This window comes from Medicago sativa, chromosome 1 (assembly GCF_051527215.1).
Source record: "Medicago sativa cultivar Bolivia chromosome 1, Bolivia_mono, whole genome shotgun sequence".
NCBI lineage: Eukaryota > Viridiplantae > Streptophyta > Magnoliopsida > Fabales > Fabaceae > Medicago > Medicago sativa.
Genome location: NC_140749.1, coordinates 26852359 through 26871825, shown reverse-complemented (window position 1 = coordinate 26871825; position 19467 = coordinate 26852359). Strand labels below are relative to the sequence as shown.

General features: G+C 36.2%; 1 protein-coding gene and 1 pseudogene across 2 annotated transcripts; one reads left to right on the top strand and one right to left on the bottom strand.

Annotated features, from left to right (window-relative positions):
* The first annotated feature begins 10368 nt into the window (after nt 1-10368).
* Nucleotides 10369-12830, top strand: LOC146953872 (benzyl alcohol O-benzoyltransferase-like). The gene is made up of 2 exons (XM_085712107.1): nt 10369-10953; nt 11788-12830. Exons 1-2 carry the CDS (start codon nt 10519-10521, stop codon nt 12715-12717), a joined length of 1365 nt encoding a protein of 454 aa, XP_085568233.1. The 5' UTR covers nt 10369-10518; the 3' UTR covers nt 12718-12830.
* A 2604-nt stretch (nt 12831-15434) lies between these two features.
* On the bottom strand, nt 15435-17337 carry LOC146953871 (soyasapogenol B glucuronide galactosyltransferase pseudogene; annotated as a pseudogene). Its single transcript, XR_015011245.1, has one exon. The product of XR_015011245.1 is annotated as a soyasapogenol B glucuronide galactosyltransferase pseudogene (transcript).
* Between the last annotated feature and the right edge of the window lie 2130 nt (nt 17338-19467).

Sequence of the window (19467 nt, the reverse complement as noted above, 5' to 3'; positions counted from 1 at the left end):
GGAAGCAATTGCACAAGAGAACACCTCTTGAGAGTGCTTTGGTGGATGCACTCAATGCTATTGATGAAGATGAAGCAAGAGACATTGAAGAGTGTTTGAAGGAGCTAGATTCCTTGAAGGAGATTCTTCCTAATCAAGCCATACTTGAAAATCTGAAAGAAGAATCCAAGGAAGAAGCAAAAGTTGATGACACCAAGGTAGAATTAAATGTTTTACCACCTAATTTGAAATATGTTTTTCTTGAGAAAGATGGTACAAAACCGGTGATCATTAGTAGCTCCTTGTCCATCAATGATGAAACAAAGTTGGTAGAGGTCCTCAAAGCCAACAAGGAAGTGATAGGGTGGAAGTTATCCGACTTGAAAGGGATAAGTCCATCTTATTGTATGCACAAGATTATGATGGAAGAAAACTACAAACCGGTAGCACAACCGCAACGCCGCTTAAATCCAAACATGAAAGAGGTGGTGCGAAAGGAAGGAGTGAAGTTGCTTGAAGCCGGCATGATCTATCCTATCTCGGATAGTGCTTGGGTAAGCCCGGTTCAAGTAGTTCCCAAGAAAGGAGGAATGACGGTGATCACTAATGATAAAGATGAGTAGATCCCAACTAGAACCGTCACCGGATGGAGGATGTGTATCGATTATAGAAGACTTAATCAAGCAACAAGGAAGGATCACTTCCCATTGCCCTTCATGGATCAAATGCTTGAAAGACTCTCCGGTCAATCCTTTTATTGCATCCTAGATGGTTACTCCGATTACAATCAAATCGCCGTGAACCCAGATGATCACGAGAAGACGGCTTTCACTTGCCCCTTTGGTATTTTTGCTTATCGAAGAATGCCATTTGGCTTGTGTAATGCACCCGCAACTTTTCAACGGTGTGTTCAAGCAATCTTCTCCAAGTTAATTGGTAAATGCATGGAGGTGTTCATGGATGATTTCTCGGTTTTTGGATCATTATTTGATATGTGTTTGAATAGCTTGGATACCGTGCTGAAGCGGTGTATTGAAACTAGCTTGGTGCTCAATTGGGAGAAATGTCATTTCATGGTTACCGAGGGTATTGTCCTTGGTCATAAGATTTCTTCAAAGGGTATCGAGGTAGACCAAGCAAAGGTCGATGTTATTGGAAAGCTTCCACCACCGGTGAATGTCAAAGGTGTTCGGAGTTTTCTTGGTCATGCCGGATTTTATCGGAGATTCATCAAAGACTTCTCAAAGATAGCAAAGCCTATGAGCAACTTGCTCAACAAAGATAAGTCTTTTATTTTTGATAATGAATGTCTTTTTGCATTTGAAACTTTGAAAGAAAGATTGACCACTGCACCAATAATCATTGCTCCTAATTGGGACTTAAATTTTGAATTAATGTGCGATGCAAGTGATTATGCTCTTGGTGCGGTCTTGGGTCAACGTAAGGACAAAATTTTTCATGCTATTCACTATGCAAGTAAGGTTTTAAATGAGGCACAAATTAATTATGCCACCACTGAGAAAGAGTTACTTGCAATAGTTTATGCAATGGAGAAATTTCGTTCTTACCTTGTAGGTTCCAAAATTGTTGTCTATACTGACCATGCAGCTATCAAGTATGTCCTCACTAAGTCCGACTCAAAGCCAAGGCTCATCCGATGGATGTTGTTGCTTCAAGAGTTTGACTTAGAGATCAAAGATAAGAAAGGCGCGGAGAATCTTGTAGCTGATCACCTTTCAAGGTTGAAAAATAATGAGGTGACAAAGAATGAACCGGAAGTTCGTGAAGAATTTCCCGATGAAAGGTTGCTTGCAATCAATGTGAGACCTTGGTTTGCCGACATGGTGAACTACAAAGCAACCGGGTTCATTCTGGAAGATTATGAATGGCAACAACGCAAGAAGTTCCTCCATGATGCTAATCACTATGTGTGGGATGAGCCATACTTGTTCAAAATTGGAGCGGACAATCTCTTGCGTAGGTGTGTGGATGATGAAGAGGCAAAGAAGATCTTATGGCAATGTCACAATTCACCCTATGGAGGTCACTTCAACGGGGAAAGAACCGCCACAAAGGTACTTCAATCCAGGTTCTATTGGTCAACTCTTCTCAAAGATGCCAATATGCATTGCAAATATTGTGATGAGTGTCAAAGAACCGGATCAATGTCAAAGAGAAATGAGATGCCTCTACAAATCATCCTTGAAGTGGAAGTGTTCGATTGTTGGGGTATAGATTTTGTTGGCCCTTTTCCTTCATCATTTTCCAATGAGTACATCTTGGTAGCAGTTGATTATGTTTCAAAGTGGGTGGAAGCCGTAGCATCGCCTAAAGCCGATAGCAAGACGGTGGTGAAGTTCCTAAAGAAGAATATTTTCACCCGGTTTGGTACACCAAGAGTTCTTATTAGTGATGGAGGGTCACACTTTTGCAACGCACAACTTGCCAAAGCCTTAGATCACTATGGAGTCAAGCACAAGGTAGCATCACCGTATCATCCGCAAACAAATGGACAAGTCGAATTTTTCAACCGGGAGGTCAAACGAATACTTGAGAAGACGGTCTCTACATCTCGGAAGGATTGGTCGGCTAAACTTGATGAAGCTTTGTGGGCATATAGGACTGCTTACAAGTCTCCTATAGGTCTCACTCCCTTTCAAATGGTCTATGGCAAATCTTGTCACTTACCGGTTGAGCTTGAACACAAAGCATTTTGGGCACTAAAATTCCTAAATTTTGATCAAGAGAAAGCTGGTGAAAGACGAAAAGTTCAAATGCATGAGCTTGAAGAAATGAGAAATCAAGTTTATGAGTCTTCAAAGCTTTACAAAGAACGGACCAAGAAATATCATGATAAGAAGATCATCCAAAGATAATTCATGCCGGGGCAAATGGTGTTACTTTTCAATTCAAGACTAAGACTGTTTCCGGGCAAATTGAAGTCTAAGTGGTCCGGACCTTTCATGGTTAAAGAGGTTAAACCATATGGAGCTGTTGAACTTGAGGATCCAGTCACAAAAACCAGCTGGACAGTTAATGGGCAAAGGCTTAAGCCCTATTTCGGTGGTGAAATTGATCGGAGTATGTCGACGATTTCACTAATCGAACCATGATTTCTTCAAGATAAATGCGTCGAGCTCATGACGTAAAACAAGCTCTTGTTGGGAGGCACACCCAGTTTTGTAAGTATTTTTATGTTTATTGCATATAGTAGTAGTACATAAGCATTGAAAGCAAAAATGAAACAACTTTGAAAAACTGATCCTGAAGCCTCACGCCATTAGCGTAATTTTCGCTATTAGCGTGGAAGCTCCAGAGAGCTGTGCTAATAGCGTAATTGTGGCGTGTGTGAAAAAAAAAATTTGGTGGGCCCAGGGGATTAACTCCCCTTAATTTCTCAAACCCACATTCTTTCCCCTTTTCACGGTTACACTTCTCATTCTCACAAAAACACACACAAATACTTCTCTCTCTCTCACACACTAACCCTAAAAATCAAACCCATTTCAATTCAAGTCAAGCATTCATTCTCTGCATCAATTTTCTTCTTGCACTTGCTTTCTCTTCATTGATTAACATGTTTGATCCTCCTTTCCTTTCCTTGTTTTTAATTTGAAAAAAATCCATGTTTGGACATGATTAAGCAATGGTTAGGTTAGGGTTAGAGTTTTACAATGTGATTAGAGATTGTTCTTCATTGATATTAGTTTGAAAAGGAACAAGAATCATAACTCACATCCAACAAACATTCATCTTTTGAATTTGACCCTAAAGTTGAAAAATAAGGGTTTTTGAATGATTTATATGCAAATGTTGTGATTTTGATTCCTTTTCATGATTCTATTGTGTTGTTGAGACATAGGGTGAAAATTAGGGTTAAAATATGCTGGTTTGTGCTGTCAAATTGCAGGAACAAAGATTTTGAAAATTTGAAAATTGCAGGAACCGAGAAATACGCTAATAGCGAAATCTACGCTAATAGCGAAATTTTTTCCAGAAAATTTCGCTATTAGCGTGGCAGGCGCTATTAGCGTGGTTCTTCAGACTTGCCCAGATTTTCAAAATTTTTGATGTTTTTAAATGATCAATTCCAGTTTGTGCTAATTTTTTCTATACAATATGTTGGTATTTCCTGGTTATTTTGCAGATGGCACCTAAGAACCAAGAAAAAATCACCGGGACCAAACGTCCTAGAGGCAAAGGTGCCTCAACATCTGCTACACCCAGTATCCCTAACCGTTTTCCCACACCAGCCCACTCTGCCCGGTTCAAAAAGATGGCACAATATAAAACCTGGCATGAGAAGACCTTTGATATCAACCCCGTTGGCCCAAACCTACATATGTTGCGCATGTTTACTAAACGCAAATGGGATAAGCTCCTCTATCCTGCAACCGAGATTAACACTGACCTGGTGAGGGAATTTTATTGCAATGCTGTTCCTGATGCCTCACCCACCACCCTTGCTGATGCTTTCTCCTGGACTTCCCATGTGAGAGGGAAGTAAATATATTCCATTTGATAGGGATTCAATTAATGATTTCCTCGACAATCCCTTAGACCTTGAGCCATCACTTGATCCAACCATGCCTACCTTGTGTACTTATGCTAAGAGAAATGCTCAAGGAAGCTGGAAGTATGAGCAGATAGAGAGGGATATTATGTTGAAAGGTAGGTACTTTGTGAAGAAAGACAACGGAGAGATCAGACATGCACTAACCAAAGAGATGATCGCAGAAGCATGTTTAGTTTTTCAGTTTTTAGTCCATAATGCTTTACCTAGAGCCCACACTTCTGATGCCCCAAAGGCTGTTATCCCACTTATTTGGTGTATCACGAAAGGAGTGCAGGTCGACATTGCTCGGATCATAGCTAATGAGATGAAAGTTGTGGCGTTGAAGGTTGCCACAGGTGCGAAGATGGTTGCTTTGTTCTATCCGGGACTTATCATGGCCTTGCTTAAGGCCCATGGAGTGACCATTTCTGGACCCTTTGATGAAGACATAGAGGGCACCATCACTGACACTGCCATTGCTACCTGGGAGAAGAGAGAGCAAAGGGCAGCCCAGTATCATTTTTCTGATGATGAGGGTGGCCCATCTGAGGGCACTGGTTCCTTTGATTTTTCAGGTTTTCAGACTTTCATGCTGGAGCAGCAGATGCACAACCAGTATGTGCGGGACCAGAACAGCTTCATAATGGATCAGAATGAGGCAATTTATAGGAGCAACATGGGCATTCATCAGAACCTTTATAATGCTCACATGTATCCAGGAAATGCTGATTACCCGGTTATGACACCTGACCAGTACCAGAGCTATGTTCACTGGCCTGAGGGCAGACCAGGTCCTTATGTGGGGGTGGCAGATGCTGCTGATGATGAGGCTACACCTGATGATGATGCTGAAGGTGAAGATGTGGATGTGGATCTTGACATGGACGACGCAGATGATGATCAGTGACCATTCTTTGGGTTTTTAGTGATGTTTTTATTTCTGCTTTCGAACTTTATGTTTTTAATTTTATGTTGAAACTTATTTTAATTTGGTTGTATTTTGTACTCTTCGAGCACTGTGGTTTTTAGTGCTCGACTTGATACTTTGTTACTTTATGTTTTGGTTTAATAACTTATGCTTTGGATGAATAATTTTTTGGTTTAAATCTTGCTTGTGTCTCTCAAAAGAAAATTGCTCATGAACAATAAGGTTTAAAGTGCTCCAAGGAGCCAAGTTTGAGCAAAAGCAGGTGAGTGATAATGATATTAATTGTGAGAATGCGTAAAGCCAAGGTATTGGTTTCCTGTTATTCTAGGTTTTAATAAGAATTTGAAACTTGTACTTTGCACAAAATATATCTCATTTAATTCTTGTCATAAACATAAATATTTTTGAACCACTTAGTACTTAACATAAATGTGAGGTAGCTTCAAAATATATGCTGAAGACCGATAATCACCGTCTAACTTGTTTTTGTTATGTTAAATCTGATAATTATTTTGAATTGTTTGAAAGCATGGAAAGGATCAAGGCACTTTTTGAATTGAGATTAACCGAATTGACCACATAAAGCCTACCTGTGAGAAGAGCGAGTATCTGATACCCCAATCTAAGCCAAATGAATCAAGTCCTCAAACATGAACTGTCAATATTCATAAGCACAATGCTCATTGAATTTGCCTGAAATTTTTCAAAAATCCAGTTCATGCTTGACTCTTATAGGACTTTGATATTTTTACTTTGTTGAACCCTTAACCTTATTGTACTTTGTCCCTTGCCTTAGGATAGGGGAACATTCAATTAGAGTTTTGTTGTATTCAAGTTGGGGAGAAAAGGAGGCATTATATGTCAAGTTTCTGGTGAAATTGTTAAAATAACCTGACAACATTGAACCAAAGAAAAAGTTGTACATTTGAAAAAGAAAAGAAAAGAAAAGAAAAAGAAGAAAAAGAAAGAAAAAAAATCAAAAATAGAATAAGTTCTCAAGGTTATTGGTTTGATTGTTTATCACCAAAGGTTGTGATTATTGGTAGGGAAGATTATAGATTTCAAGTTGTGTTACAAAGAATGTTCCTCTTTGATAGGCTTTCTGATCAATTGCCCCACATATGACATTTCTTTTGTAGCCCGGTCAAGTTATAACCCTTGAAAGACCTTTTGATCCATGCTTTTGTGCTTTTTGAGATGATATTTGGATGGACACCTAACTTAATCAGGATGTTAGCATGATTGTTGGATGTGTGTTCATTGCACTCGCTTATTGTTATCATAGTATTTCATTTACTTTTAAAGAAGTGTGTTAGGTGTGGTTCATAGATAGTTATGTTTATGTTTTGAATTTTATGATATATACTTTGTGTTTAGGACTAGTTTCACATCCTTAGTTTGCATCTAGAGTAGCGGAGGACTTCATGCTTGCCCGCGCGATCATATTTGAATCACCATTTGAAAATTTTTGTTTTGAATTGTTTGACACCGTGTTGAAAACCTTGTCCAAAGCCTTGTAAGTTTCCTTTTCGATTGATTTGTTTGAGGACAAACAAAAAGCCAAGTTGGGGAGAGTTTGATAAGTGTTCAAAAGTGATATATGTCATATGGTAGTTTAGGCATTTTAGTGACTTGTTTTACAAGATTCTCCATGGAAAACTCCAAATATTATGCAAATATAACATTTATGCTTTTGAGCCTTATTCTATCCTTTTTGTGCAGGAAAATACAAGCAAGGAGCAAGAAACGTCAAAGTTCAAAGCCATACGCTATTAGCGTGATCTACACTATTAGCGTGATCAAGAGATGCCAAAGTCCTGAGAGATACGCCAATAGCGTACCTGGAGCGAAATCCTGGAGCACTCTTGAAGAATACGCTATTAGCGTATACTGAGCTATTAGCGTACAAGCTCCAGAGAGATACGCCATTAGCGTACCTGGAGCGAAGCTGGTCATAAAGAAATACGCTATTAGCGTGAGATACGCTATTAGCGTAAAAGCTCCAGAGGGACACGCCATTAGCGTAGCTGGAGCGTAGAAGCAGGGCAAGACCAACGTGGCACAATCCCATTGGCCACAAACTTAAACCGCCACACTGCACTATTAGCGTATATTTTGCTATTAGCGCAGGTGTAAAAACACAGGCCCTTTAAATAGCATTTTTACCTCTCTTTTAGGTCATACACTATTCCATTGATATTTTCATACATTCTAAGAGAGAGGTCAGAGCTATTTCCAAGAGAGAAACACAAAGCAAGTGGTTTAGGAGTAGATTCAACTCAAGATCACTTTGGACACGAAGGATCTTGACATGGAATCTTCATCTTTCCTTCATCCTTTGCATAGTATACATGTCTATGTGTAGCTATCATCTACTTTGTAGTATTGAGGTAACAAACAAGCTATTATGTAATCTTTTGATCTTTTAATGTATAAGGTTCTAGCTTAATGATTCAATATTGTTGTTATTCTTATGTTTAATGCTTTCAATGAGATTCGAGATGATTTGGACACGGAACTAGAATAACAATCTATCTTAAGTAACATCATTCTTGACAAGTTTGTAAACCTTTGATAACTACTTTTAATCAAGAATTTAATGCTTTCGGATACTTAATCAGGCTGGACACGGTCGACTAAGTTATCCAATCGACTTTGTTATCGTTTAAGGGATTTGGACACGAATGTTTAAACGCTAACTTAGAAATAACGATGTCGCTTTGGACACGAAGGATGTTGTAGAAATGATTGTAATAATATTGGTTATAAAGCTAGAGTCTGTTAATCGATCGAGAGATTGCTGCTGTTATGCTTGCTCGTTATCTTATACCGCAAGCGAAATAGTTCGATCTCCTCTCGTTTTTACTTTTATGTCATCTTTGGATATAGTGTTACAAACAAACATTTTATAAACGATATCTTAATGTGAAAGATTGTGAAAATGCTTATGATTTAACGCAACTCCCTGCGGAAAACGATCCTATATATACTCACGTGTACATAGTTATATGACATGTAGAAATAAACTACATCAAATGGCAAAATGGAAGGATTAGTAACTTCAGAGACGAAAATTCAAATGACCTATATTTACAGGGACGAAAGACCTATTTAAGCCTAAATATAATATATTAAACCAATTAGGGACTTGGACCCCGTAGGCTTGTGGTCAGGAGTTCAATTCCTGACTCATGCGTACGAAAATTTTTTGTTGGGAGGCGAGAAGTCACCTTGTGTGTCCCACAAGTTCCTCGACGAATATCAATCACTATTAAATGGCAGTGAGAACTTCGTGTCAATATCATGGTAAATCAAAAATTATATATATATATATATATATATATATATATATATATATATATATATATATTAATGATGTGATATGAAGAGAGATATATAGAGATAAAATGCAGCGTTAAATGACTCATATACTCATTTAAAATGACTATATGAAATTAAAGGATATCTAAATATCACTGTTGATCGAGAAATAAGTGGTAATAAGACTCATGTACGATATATACTTGCTTGGTCACAAATTTAAATAAAATTTATTTAGACACACTGTAAAAAATATGAAAAAGAAAAGAACTAAAGAGAAATGTTAGAAACACTTTCTTTTAACACTCTTTGTAACACTCACTCTTTTCAAGAATAAAACTAATGTGAGTTTCGTTACTTTATGTGGGATTCGTTTCTAAAGTGTGAGACTTACATGTGTTTCAACATATACACCTTATTGAGTAATGATATTTTGACATCCATTTGATGACAACTTTGTTGACAACCTTGTTTTTCTCATTTCTTATTGGTCAAAAACAATGGAGAGAGAAAAAGGAAGAGAGAGTATAACAACATCATATGAGTATGAGAGATAAAATTATCCAAAAGTTGTCAAAAAGTGGTTGTCAAAATATCATTTATCCACCTTATTTTGTCCTATGCTCTCGGTTGTTGCGCAATCCCTTCCACAACTTGTCCTGTAATTGTGCCTTGGCCAACTCCAGATCCAATAGAAGCAAGCCCGATGACCAACCCAACAGCGATAACATAAGTAGCTGAAATCAGTGGATCTATGATAAGTTTTGAAGTGAGTGTAGTGAAAGACATTTTCTATGGCACTCAACTATACAGTTTCTCCTTTCTTCAAAATAAAAAAACTAACCAATTTCTCCTCTTAACCGAGTCTTTCTCAAAATCAAATGATTTATGTGATACATATCTATTAAAAAAACTTAATCAATGGATTGCGTTGGTTTTTATTATTATCATTGTTATTGGTACAAGATTACCTTGGATTTTTTTGAATAAATTTTGGATGAATTTGATTTTACTCTTGATTTTTGGTTTGACCAAAGTTTGTCATTTCATTCATAACAATGTCACCAGTATAATGTAGTGAAAAAAACACTTTTTAAAACAGGAATCAAAGTCAATAGCCATTTAAAAACGCTAACAGCATTAAAAATTGAACATGGAATTTATTTAAAAACATGTTTTCTAGTAACCGATTTAAAAATTGTATTTTGTAGTAATGCTCATCCATTACGGATCAAGATCTGTTGTAGAAATAAATACAATTAAAAAAAAACTATTTCAGCCATTGGATCTTTATCAGATGGTCTAGATTACAACTTTATCAACCCTTTTTATTTTTTGGGTACAAAACTTTATCAACCCTTATCTTGTGTCCTCGTGATGTTAGTTCAATTGGTAAGGACATTGCATAATATATACAAGGTCTAGGGTTCGAACCCCGGACACCACAAAAGGGTTCGAACCCCGGACACCACAAAAAAAAAAAAAAAACAAATCCAACAATTGAGACTAAGACTTCCTTATTGTCCAACAATTGAGACTAAGACTTCCTTATTGTATGTCCAACAATTGAGACTAAGACTTCCTTATTGTATATTTTGACTAAAAAAATAAATAAAAACGATGCATTATATTATATATACAACATCTCCACATTCAGCACTTGCCTTGCATATACCATAGCATCCAAAACCATTAGCATTGTTAAATTATAACCTCCCTCATTTAGTTCATAATTATGGCCCAATCTCTAGTATTCAAAGTGAAGAGGCGTGACCCTGAATTTGTAAGACCAGCAAAACCAACACCTCATGAAATAAAATTACTCTCAGACATAGATGACCAAGAGGGACTACGGTATCAAATTCCAGTGATACAATTTTATAAATATGATCCAAATATGGAAGGGAAAGACCCTGTTGATATTATTAGAAAAGCATTAGCAAAAACACTTGTGTTTTATTATCCATTTGCAGGTAGATTGAGGGAAGGTCCTGGTAGGAAACTTATGGTGGATTGCACTGGAGAAGGTGTTTTGTTTATTGAAGCTGATGCAGATGTTACCATTAAAGATTTGGGTGATACTCTTCATCCTCCATTTCGTTGTTTGGATGAACTTTATGATGTTCCTGGTTCTTCATATGTGCTTAACACTCCATTGTTGCTTATTCAGGTATAGTTTTTTAATCTTCATAATATGCTTCGTTTGGTTCGGGTATTGGGTTTAAAATTTTAAACCAAGGTATCTCTGAAACCAATCTAATGAAAAATATTATTTTGTTGGTTGGTCTAAAGCAAGGGGTTCGATGGCCTTAACCTAAGGCCGACCCGGCCTATCCTATTGATTTTTTCGCACGTCATATGCAGTTCGGATTATATAGTTCGAATGACACAATCTTCCCATAAAAACATTCAAAACATGTTAAAACATTTTAGATTTTCGAATCTGAATAGATGTATGAGAAACTCATAGGATGAAAAAAGTAATTGCCTAAAATTGAAGCATGTGTAATTTAAATGTTTTTTAAAGTTTGCTCTTTGAATTGTATATTTTTAAAACCCTAGTCCAATTCAATTATTTCATGTCCTGATAAGTTTGGTTTGATTTTAGTGTTAAAAGTAGGGTTGGTAATCCAACCCAAATAAGAGACAATTAGTTGGTTTAACTTTTTTGTGAAATTCAACCCAACCCAACTTATAAACACCACTATCTACATACAAGTTACTAATAATTGCGGTTCAACAAAAAAAAAAAAAGAAGCTAAATAATGTACACTAAGGCCACCTATTTGGTATGAATTAGAGAAATCAAGAACCAACCTCATACATATATTTGAAAAATATGCTAGATGCAAACATAAATATATAACCTAGCTAATGTATTGAACTGAAATTTAATTTTGAAAATAATCACATGTGTTTGATTTTGGTCAAATTTTAATTATTTTTTGAAAATAAAATTATATGTATTCCTACATTCATATACTTGAAGTGAAATTGTGTACAGGTAACACGTCTTAAGTGTGGTGGTTTCATATTTGCTCTTCGTCTAAACCATACAATGAGTGACGCAGCTGGTTTGGTCCAATTCATGAGTGCCTTAGGCGAAATATCTCATGGGATGAACAAACCTTCAATCTCACCGGTATGGCATAGAGAGCTTCTAAATGCACGGGATCCACCAAGAGTGACATGTACTCACAACGAATATGGACAAGTATCTAACATCAAAAGAACAATTATCCCCTTAGATGCCACAATTCTCCGTTCTTTCTTCTTCGGTCCCACTGAGGTAGCCGCAATTCGCGCTCTTCTTCCACCTCACCAACAACAACACTCTAATTTTGAAATCCTCACTGCATTCCTTTGGCGTTGTCGTACAATTGCGTTACAACCAGACATCAACGAAGAAGTTTGCATCATCTGCGTAGTCAACGCGCGTGGCAAGTTTATTAACCCACCCTTGCCAAACGGTTACTACGGTAACACTTTAGCATTTCCTGCTGCGGTTACAACTGCAGGGAAACTAATTGAAAATTCTTTGGAATATTCATTACAATTAGTTAAAAAAACAAAAGCTGAAGTCACTCAAGAATATATGCATTCAGTTGCAGATTTGATGGTTATAAAGAACCGACCTCATTTTACTGTGGTGAGATCATATCTAGTGGTTGATGTTAAACATGCTGGGTTTAGAGAGGTTGATTTCGGTTGGGGAAAACCTTGTTATGGAGGACCAGCTAAAGGAGGAGTTGTTTCTAGTTCGTATATACCTTTTAAAAATGCTAAAGGAGTAGAAGGTTTGGTTATACCGGTTTGTTTGCCAACACAAGCCATGGAAAGGTTCATTAAAGAGCTAGATAGTGTGCTTAAGAACAACATTAACCAACCTACTATGGGTGGTCCAAAACCTAGTATCATTATTTCTTCCTTGTAGACCTTGAACTAATGTTTGTTTGAATTTCCTTTGCTATGATTGGTGAGAGACTATATATAGCATGTTGCAAGAAATAATCACGATGTTCAATTTTATTTTATAGTCAAATGTTAGTTAATGTTGTTATTATGTTAATTTTGAGAGTTCCTTCAATAAAAAAATGTTAATTTGAGAGTTAGAATTCAAGAACTCTATTAAATATTCTGTCTCTTTATTAAGTTCATTAAAGAGTTGGATAGTGTGCTTAAGAACAACATTAGCCAACCTACTAAGGATGGTCCGAGATCTAGTCTCATTATTACTTCACTCTAAACCTTAATTAAAGATGTTTGTTTGAATTTGCTATGTCTTGGTAACCGCCAATTGAATTTTACAAGTTGCATATATGAGGAGGAATCAAAGTACACCGATGTAAGATTTATTGTTCGATTGTAAGTTTTACATTAATCTAAAATTATTTGATATGTCATTGAGATCCACAAAAATTAAGGGCCAACACAATTCAACCTACAAGGATCTAACTCAATTGAGAAGTTATGACAATGGTTAAATACAAAGTTTGTGATGGTGTGCCAAGTTTTATTCTCACAGTCACATAGAGTATTTTACACTTTCTATTTTGCCACGAACAAATCTATCAAAGTGTAAGTGTATAACAATGTGTTGCATTATGTTGATTTTCTTTTATGTCTTTCTTAAGAACATATTTGGATGAGATTTTTCTTTTTGGATCGTGATTTCTTTTTGCTCTTTCTTTTTGATGTTTTCTGGTATGTTTTGTTAAGAAACATGATATCTACAAAAACAAGAGGAAAAAACTTAAGAATCAATTATATTGATGGAAGTAGAAATGATGCAAATGAAAAGAATATACAAAATGAGTCAACCTCATGACTTATATACTAGCTAGGCTTATATGTTAAATAACAAGTAATCCTAACTAATTATATTTTCAAAAGTGCTTTAATGTTCTACTTCTTCAAGAGATCAAACATTTTTAATACAAGTAAAATCAGATTAGATCGTTGAGACAAGTATTTCTTTGGTCTTGAATCTGTTGTAAAGTTGTCTCTTCCACTGACATTTAAGCCTTGATAAGATATATCCTCGTCCTTAGCGTGAATCAGAACTTTTGTCTTCATGCATGTATGGATTCGGACGTTCTCAATAATATCTTGTTTAGCCTGATATCTGGTACCTCGTATCCTTTTGCCAATTGTCTTCTTCATTTGAATTCAGATCGTTTGGAGGGAAAGTTTCATCAGAAATTTAAGTACAATAGTTATATGAGGATGGACTTCCAAAGGATCGGTGACTTGGTAAGCATCTTGTGACTTGGTAAGCATCTTGATGACTAAAGGAAACACTTCAAGTAGGTGTTTATCAACGATGATCTTTAATGGAATAATGATCAATTTTTTTGTACAGAACGATCAAGGTAAATAACACGTGCATTCCAATAGAGCACAACCATTGATGGGTTAGAGATGCTGCACCCGTCGAGCGGGTTCTATACGGTGGCTTTCCAAGGACCTCTTGTCTCAATTTCTGTTTTTGCTTCTTGGACAAAACCGGAGTGAAAGGAACCTTCGCTGCCCTTTTATCATATTCCTTGATACGATTCCACGATTCCAAGTCATGCTGAATATTCGGGTTACTATGATGTTGAACTGCGTTCTGTGTGGACAATATATTGCTTGCAGGACCTGCTGTACTGTCTACATCACCATCTGCCAACAAATCATGACGGACAGAAGTATGCACAGGATCAATAGTGGCTGAAACCACAGCAACAGAAGAGCTGACATTGCCTGCGGCCAATTGAGAATGCTGAACGGAATTGTCTTGTGATTCAATATGCTGTAAAAGTAAGGGATCCAACTCCCTATTAGAGGAAACAGGAACAATGGCTACAGAATTCTCCAAAACGTGCACGTTCGGAGTCCTGAAGCGTTTGTTCTGCAACATGTGGATGCACGTCAACATGCTCTTCGACAGAAACCAAGTCCAACACGGGACTAGCAGTCCTACGCTCAGGAAGTTCGGTAGCAACATACTGCAATTCGAAACCAAAAGAATTAGTGGAAACATCTGTTTGTGCCTTATTGAGTTGGATCAGCAAGGGACTCATCTCCCTAGCAGAATCCATTAATTCAGAAGTCTCCTGCACGTCATCGTGCGCTAAAAAAAAGGTAGTGGAGCAGCAGCAACAGAAGTCGCAAGAGCGCGAACGTTCTGAGAATTATGTGACATTTGCTCTACAACCTGTAAATGCACGTCATCGTGCGCTTCGGTGGGAATCAATTCCAACACTTATGTATCAGGACCAGGTAACCTTCCCTGAGGAATCTCATCTGTCACATTCAGTAAAGCCAAGCTGAAAAAGTTGGCAGAGGCATCCTTCGATCTAGAGGGAATTAGAGGCCGACCATGATGGTGTAAAACCGCAACTTCTGATTGTTCTTGCACTACGGTTGCTGTAGAAATAGTAGTCGGTGGGGCAGTAGCATCAACATTATTCAAAGTGAATGTTGATGCACCTCCATCCCGACGGATCATACGGAACAGCGAACCAGGAGAGCAATCAAAATCGGATAATGGAACCAGGCTAGTATAATTGAATTATAAATAACTCCACATAATGGAATCAAACGGTGATGATGCACGCAAACCAACACTCCAACAATGAATTAGATGGTGTTGGCTAACAAAGCAAGTAGTGAAATCAAGAGTTTATTATTATTGGTCATATTTCTGCATAACCTCTAGACAAAGGGATTCTCAATCAGAATTTCATACAAATACAATGTTTACATAGACATTGTTACAAAGGAAAAACATAAGAGAGACACACTTGAAAATGATGACCACTTATTAATTAACTTCCCAAAACATAAATTAAAATCATAAGGTCTAACACTTAGTTCCAATGTAGAATGATGCTTACTAAGTTGATACCAAATCAACCTCCAATTTGTTATTAACCTTTTCAAGTTTGAATGACTTAAGCTCCTCAATAAGTTCTTTCAACTTAGTGTATGAAGAACCACCATCCTCTATAGCTTTCTTTGCAGCAACACTAAGTGCTTTAGCTTTCTTCCTCATTTCTAAACACTCTTCTCCACCTCCCATCAATAAAGCAATTGCCTTTCCTATCTCATCCCTCTTCACCACATCATCCCCAAACTCATTCCAGTTTCTCCATTCTTTTGCTCCAACTGCCACACCAATCTTCAACACATCAACCAACAATCTCTCATTGAAAAACTGTTCGGCAAACAATGGCCAAGTAGCCAATGGCAAACCTGCATTTACACTTTCCATAATAGTGTTCCACCCACAGTGAGTCACCACTGCTCCAACTGCAGCATGCTCTAGTATCAGCAATTGTGGTGCCCAACCCCATATCAAATACCCTTTGTTGCTTTCCTTCATTCTCTTCTCAAACTCAATCAAAAAATCACCATCTTCAACATCTTCAATTTTCCTGACAACCCAAATGAAATCATGGCCAGATTGTTCAAGTGCATGAGCTATTTCAACAAGCTGAGGAGTAGGGAACTTGTTCATGCTCCCAAAACTAACATAAAGAACAGAATCATCTTTCTTTGAATCAAGCCACTTAAGCACCCCTTCTTCATCTTCTTCTTTACCATGCCCTCTACCGGCTTTATCCGAATTGTCTTGGTTCACCCACAGAGAAACTGGTCCCAGGCTCCAACTCTTGGTTCCCATTGCTGTCTTGTAATGCTCCTCATATGTACCCTCAATTTCATGACTATCAAACAGTGATCCATAGCTTTTTCTCTCTGAATCTTTAATCATTTTCATCAAATAAGTGTAATCATTTGGTGCTCTAAGCCAATCCGGAAGTTGTAAACGTTTCATTTCCACCTTGTGAGGCAATCCAGGAAGAAGAAAACTCTCGCTATTCGATTTAACTTTCGCGTGAGGCGAGAAGAGTTCAATAGAGTTCATTGCAGAATGAGCAAAGTAACTTCCACTAATACTAATTAACCTTGGAATTCCCAATTCATCAGCAACATCAACACTCCAAGGATAGAACATGTCAGTGACTATGAAATCAGGTTTCATGTCACGGAATAGTTGCTTGAATTGCTCTTGGAGAATGATGAGTCCCTGATAGATTTTCGAACGTATTTCATTAGGAGTGTCGGCGTTGAAGCTTTCCATTCCTTGTGCCAAACCAGGTACTTGTGGAAACTTGACAGCATGAGTTCTAATGGGACGACCGCGGCTAGAATCGCGGTCGATGGAGGTTTGGAAAATGGCTGCATTTGATGGTGTGGTGATTATGGTTACATCCACACCATGCATAGCAAAAAGCCTTGCTATGTCTACTACGAAAATGAGGTGACTTTTTGATATAAAAGGAAGAAAAACAGCTTTTAGCATTGTTTCTGCTTCAACTTTGACTCCAAAGGATTCCATCAGAATCTAGTTTTTGTTTCAAGGCAAAGATTGATAACAGGAAGAGAAAATGTGTTTTTTTCTTACCCTACTGATGATGATGATGATGATGTTCTAGTCTGCATAATCAAAGACAAAAGAGAGCATGCATGAATGAATTTTGGTTACAGAACATGAATGAATTGGTATATTGGTTGTGTTTTGTATACCTATATATATGATGGGGATAAAGTTTGATGCATTTTTTATTTATTTATTTATTTCCCTAAAAAAAAATATCTTTACCATTCATTTAATTTATTTTATTTTCTTCAAATTTATCCTTCATTTGAACAATTATATTTATAATTTTATCCTCCTTTACCTTTTTTAAGTGTTACCCTTTGGTTTCCGAGGGAAAGGGACCTTGGTAATCCGGAGTTCAGTCGTGAGGTAAATATAGTGTGACCAAGAATTGTTTCATCTAAAAATCGAACTCGGGTTATCCTGAACAATTCGTCTTTTAACCACTTGAGTGCAATTGTTTGGTTTTTATCATCCTTTACCTAATCAAATCGTTGAATATTAAAAATCTTAATTTATAGTGTGTGTCTATATATATATATATATATATATATATATATATATATATATATAGAGAGAGAGAGAGAGAGAGAGAGAGAGTTAGTTTTGGTTTCTTTTTCAGCAGTTTTTATCTTTGATTTAAAATATATTTTTTGTAAATATATAAGGGATACCAAATTTTAATATGATTTTTTTTCTTTCCAATTTTACTAGTTTTTGATTTTTTTTTTTTTTTACAACTTTACTATGTTTTACTCAATCAAAGATTGAAAAAAGGAAAGAAAAATGTGAAACAACAAGAACAGGACAAATTGCACACTAGTTATACATAATATACTTAAATGCAGTTTTAACCCTCATATTTTGACTAAATTTGGATTTTAACCCTCCTATTATAAAATTTGGAATTTTTTCCCTCTTAGTTTATATTTTTCTAGATTTTTCCCACCATATTTGGGCTAATCAGTGTATATGTTGATTACATTGTATTATCTACCAAATTAATTACTTAACATTAAATATTATTTTATAGTTAATTATTAAAATTAAATTATTTTGAAGAAAAAAATGTTACAAACAAAAATATTACAAATAATAAAAAAATCAATATATTTTAATTTTACAAAATAAATAATAAAATAATATTTATAATAAGTAATTTTTTTTTTTGAAATAGTTTATGATAAGTAATTAATTAGGTGGATAATGAATTAAGGGTTAATTATGTTTCTAGTCCCTATAAAATAGCGACCTTGTAAGTTTAGTCCCTACTTAATTTTAATAGCATTTTTAGTCCCTATAAAAAAAAATTTACTTATAATTTTAGTCCCTGCTAAAACAAAGTTTGATTAATTATCCTTAAACTCTTAAATTTTTGAACGATTTTTTTGAGACAAGATTAGAACACTATGAAAGGTTCGTTTACTAAAATTTAGAATTTTCTGACATGAAATGAATTAAATATGAATTTTTTAAAACGACAAAAGTTAAAAATAAAAAGTAATAAAATCTGGATGTAGAAATCAAATTTTGCAATAATTTTTTGCGGACGAACTTTTAGTAATGTTCTAAACATGTCTGCAAAAAATTGTTCAAAAATTTAAGAGTTTAAGCATAAATTAAACAAATTTGAATTGAGTAGGGACTAATACTCAGTGCAGAAAAACAAAATTAGGGACTAAAAATGCTATTAAAATTAAGTAGGGACTAAACTTACAAGGTCGCTATTTTATAGGGACTAGAAACATAATTAACCCATGAATTAATATGATCTTTTTTTTTTTGAAGAAGCTAAAATGAAATTTATTTAAAACAAAAAGAATCCTAGCAAGCACAAGGAATGCTAAGCTAGGAGACTTAAAAGCAACATACAAAGGAAAAAGGAAAAGTGTCCGTATATATGCGGAACACCCAAACAAACACTCATCTATCAAATACAAACTTCTACAAGCAAACCAAAAACACCCTCCACCGAAAGCCCTCGAAACCAATAAAAACTAAACACCAAACCAAAAAGTCATCTCCAAAAACCAAAGTCCAAACGTGCAATAGCAGGAACAAATCTTATACCAAACCATTAAAAAACCTCTCCAAAATAACCATCAAACTTACCAAAAACCCATGTAACCGCACCTTAAACAAGCCATACCATCTAACATTCGTGTATTTGAAAACCCCATCAACAACAAACTCATGGAAGAAAACCCACAAAAGCACTACCACCACTAGCCACCAAAAGCACCACCACCACCAAAA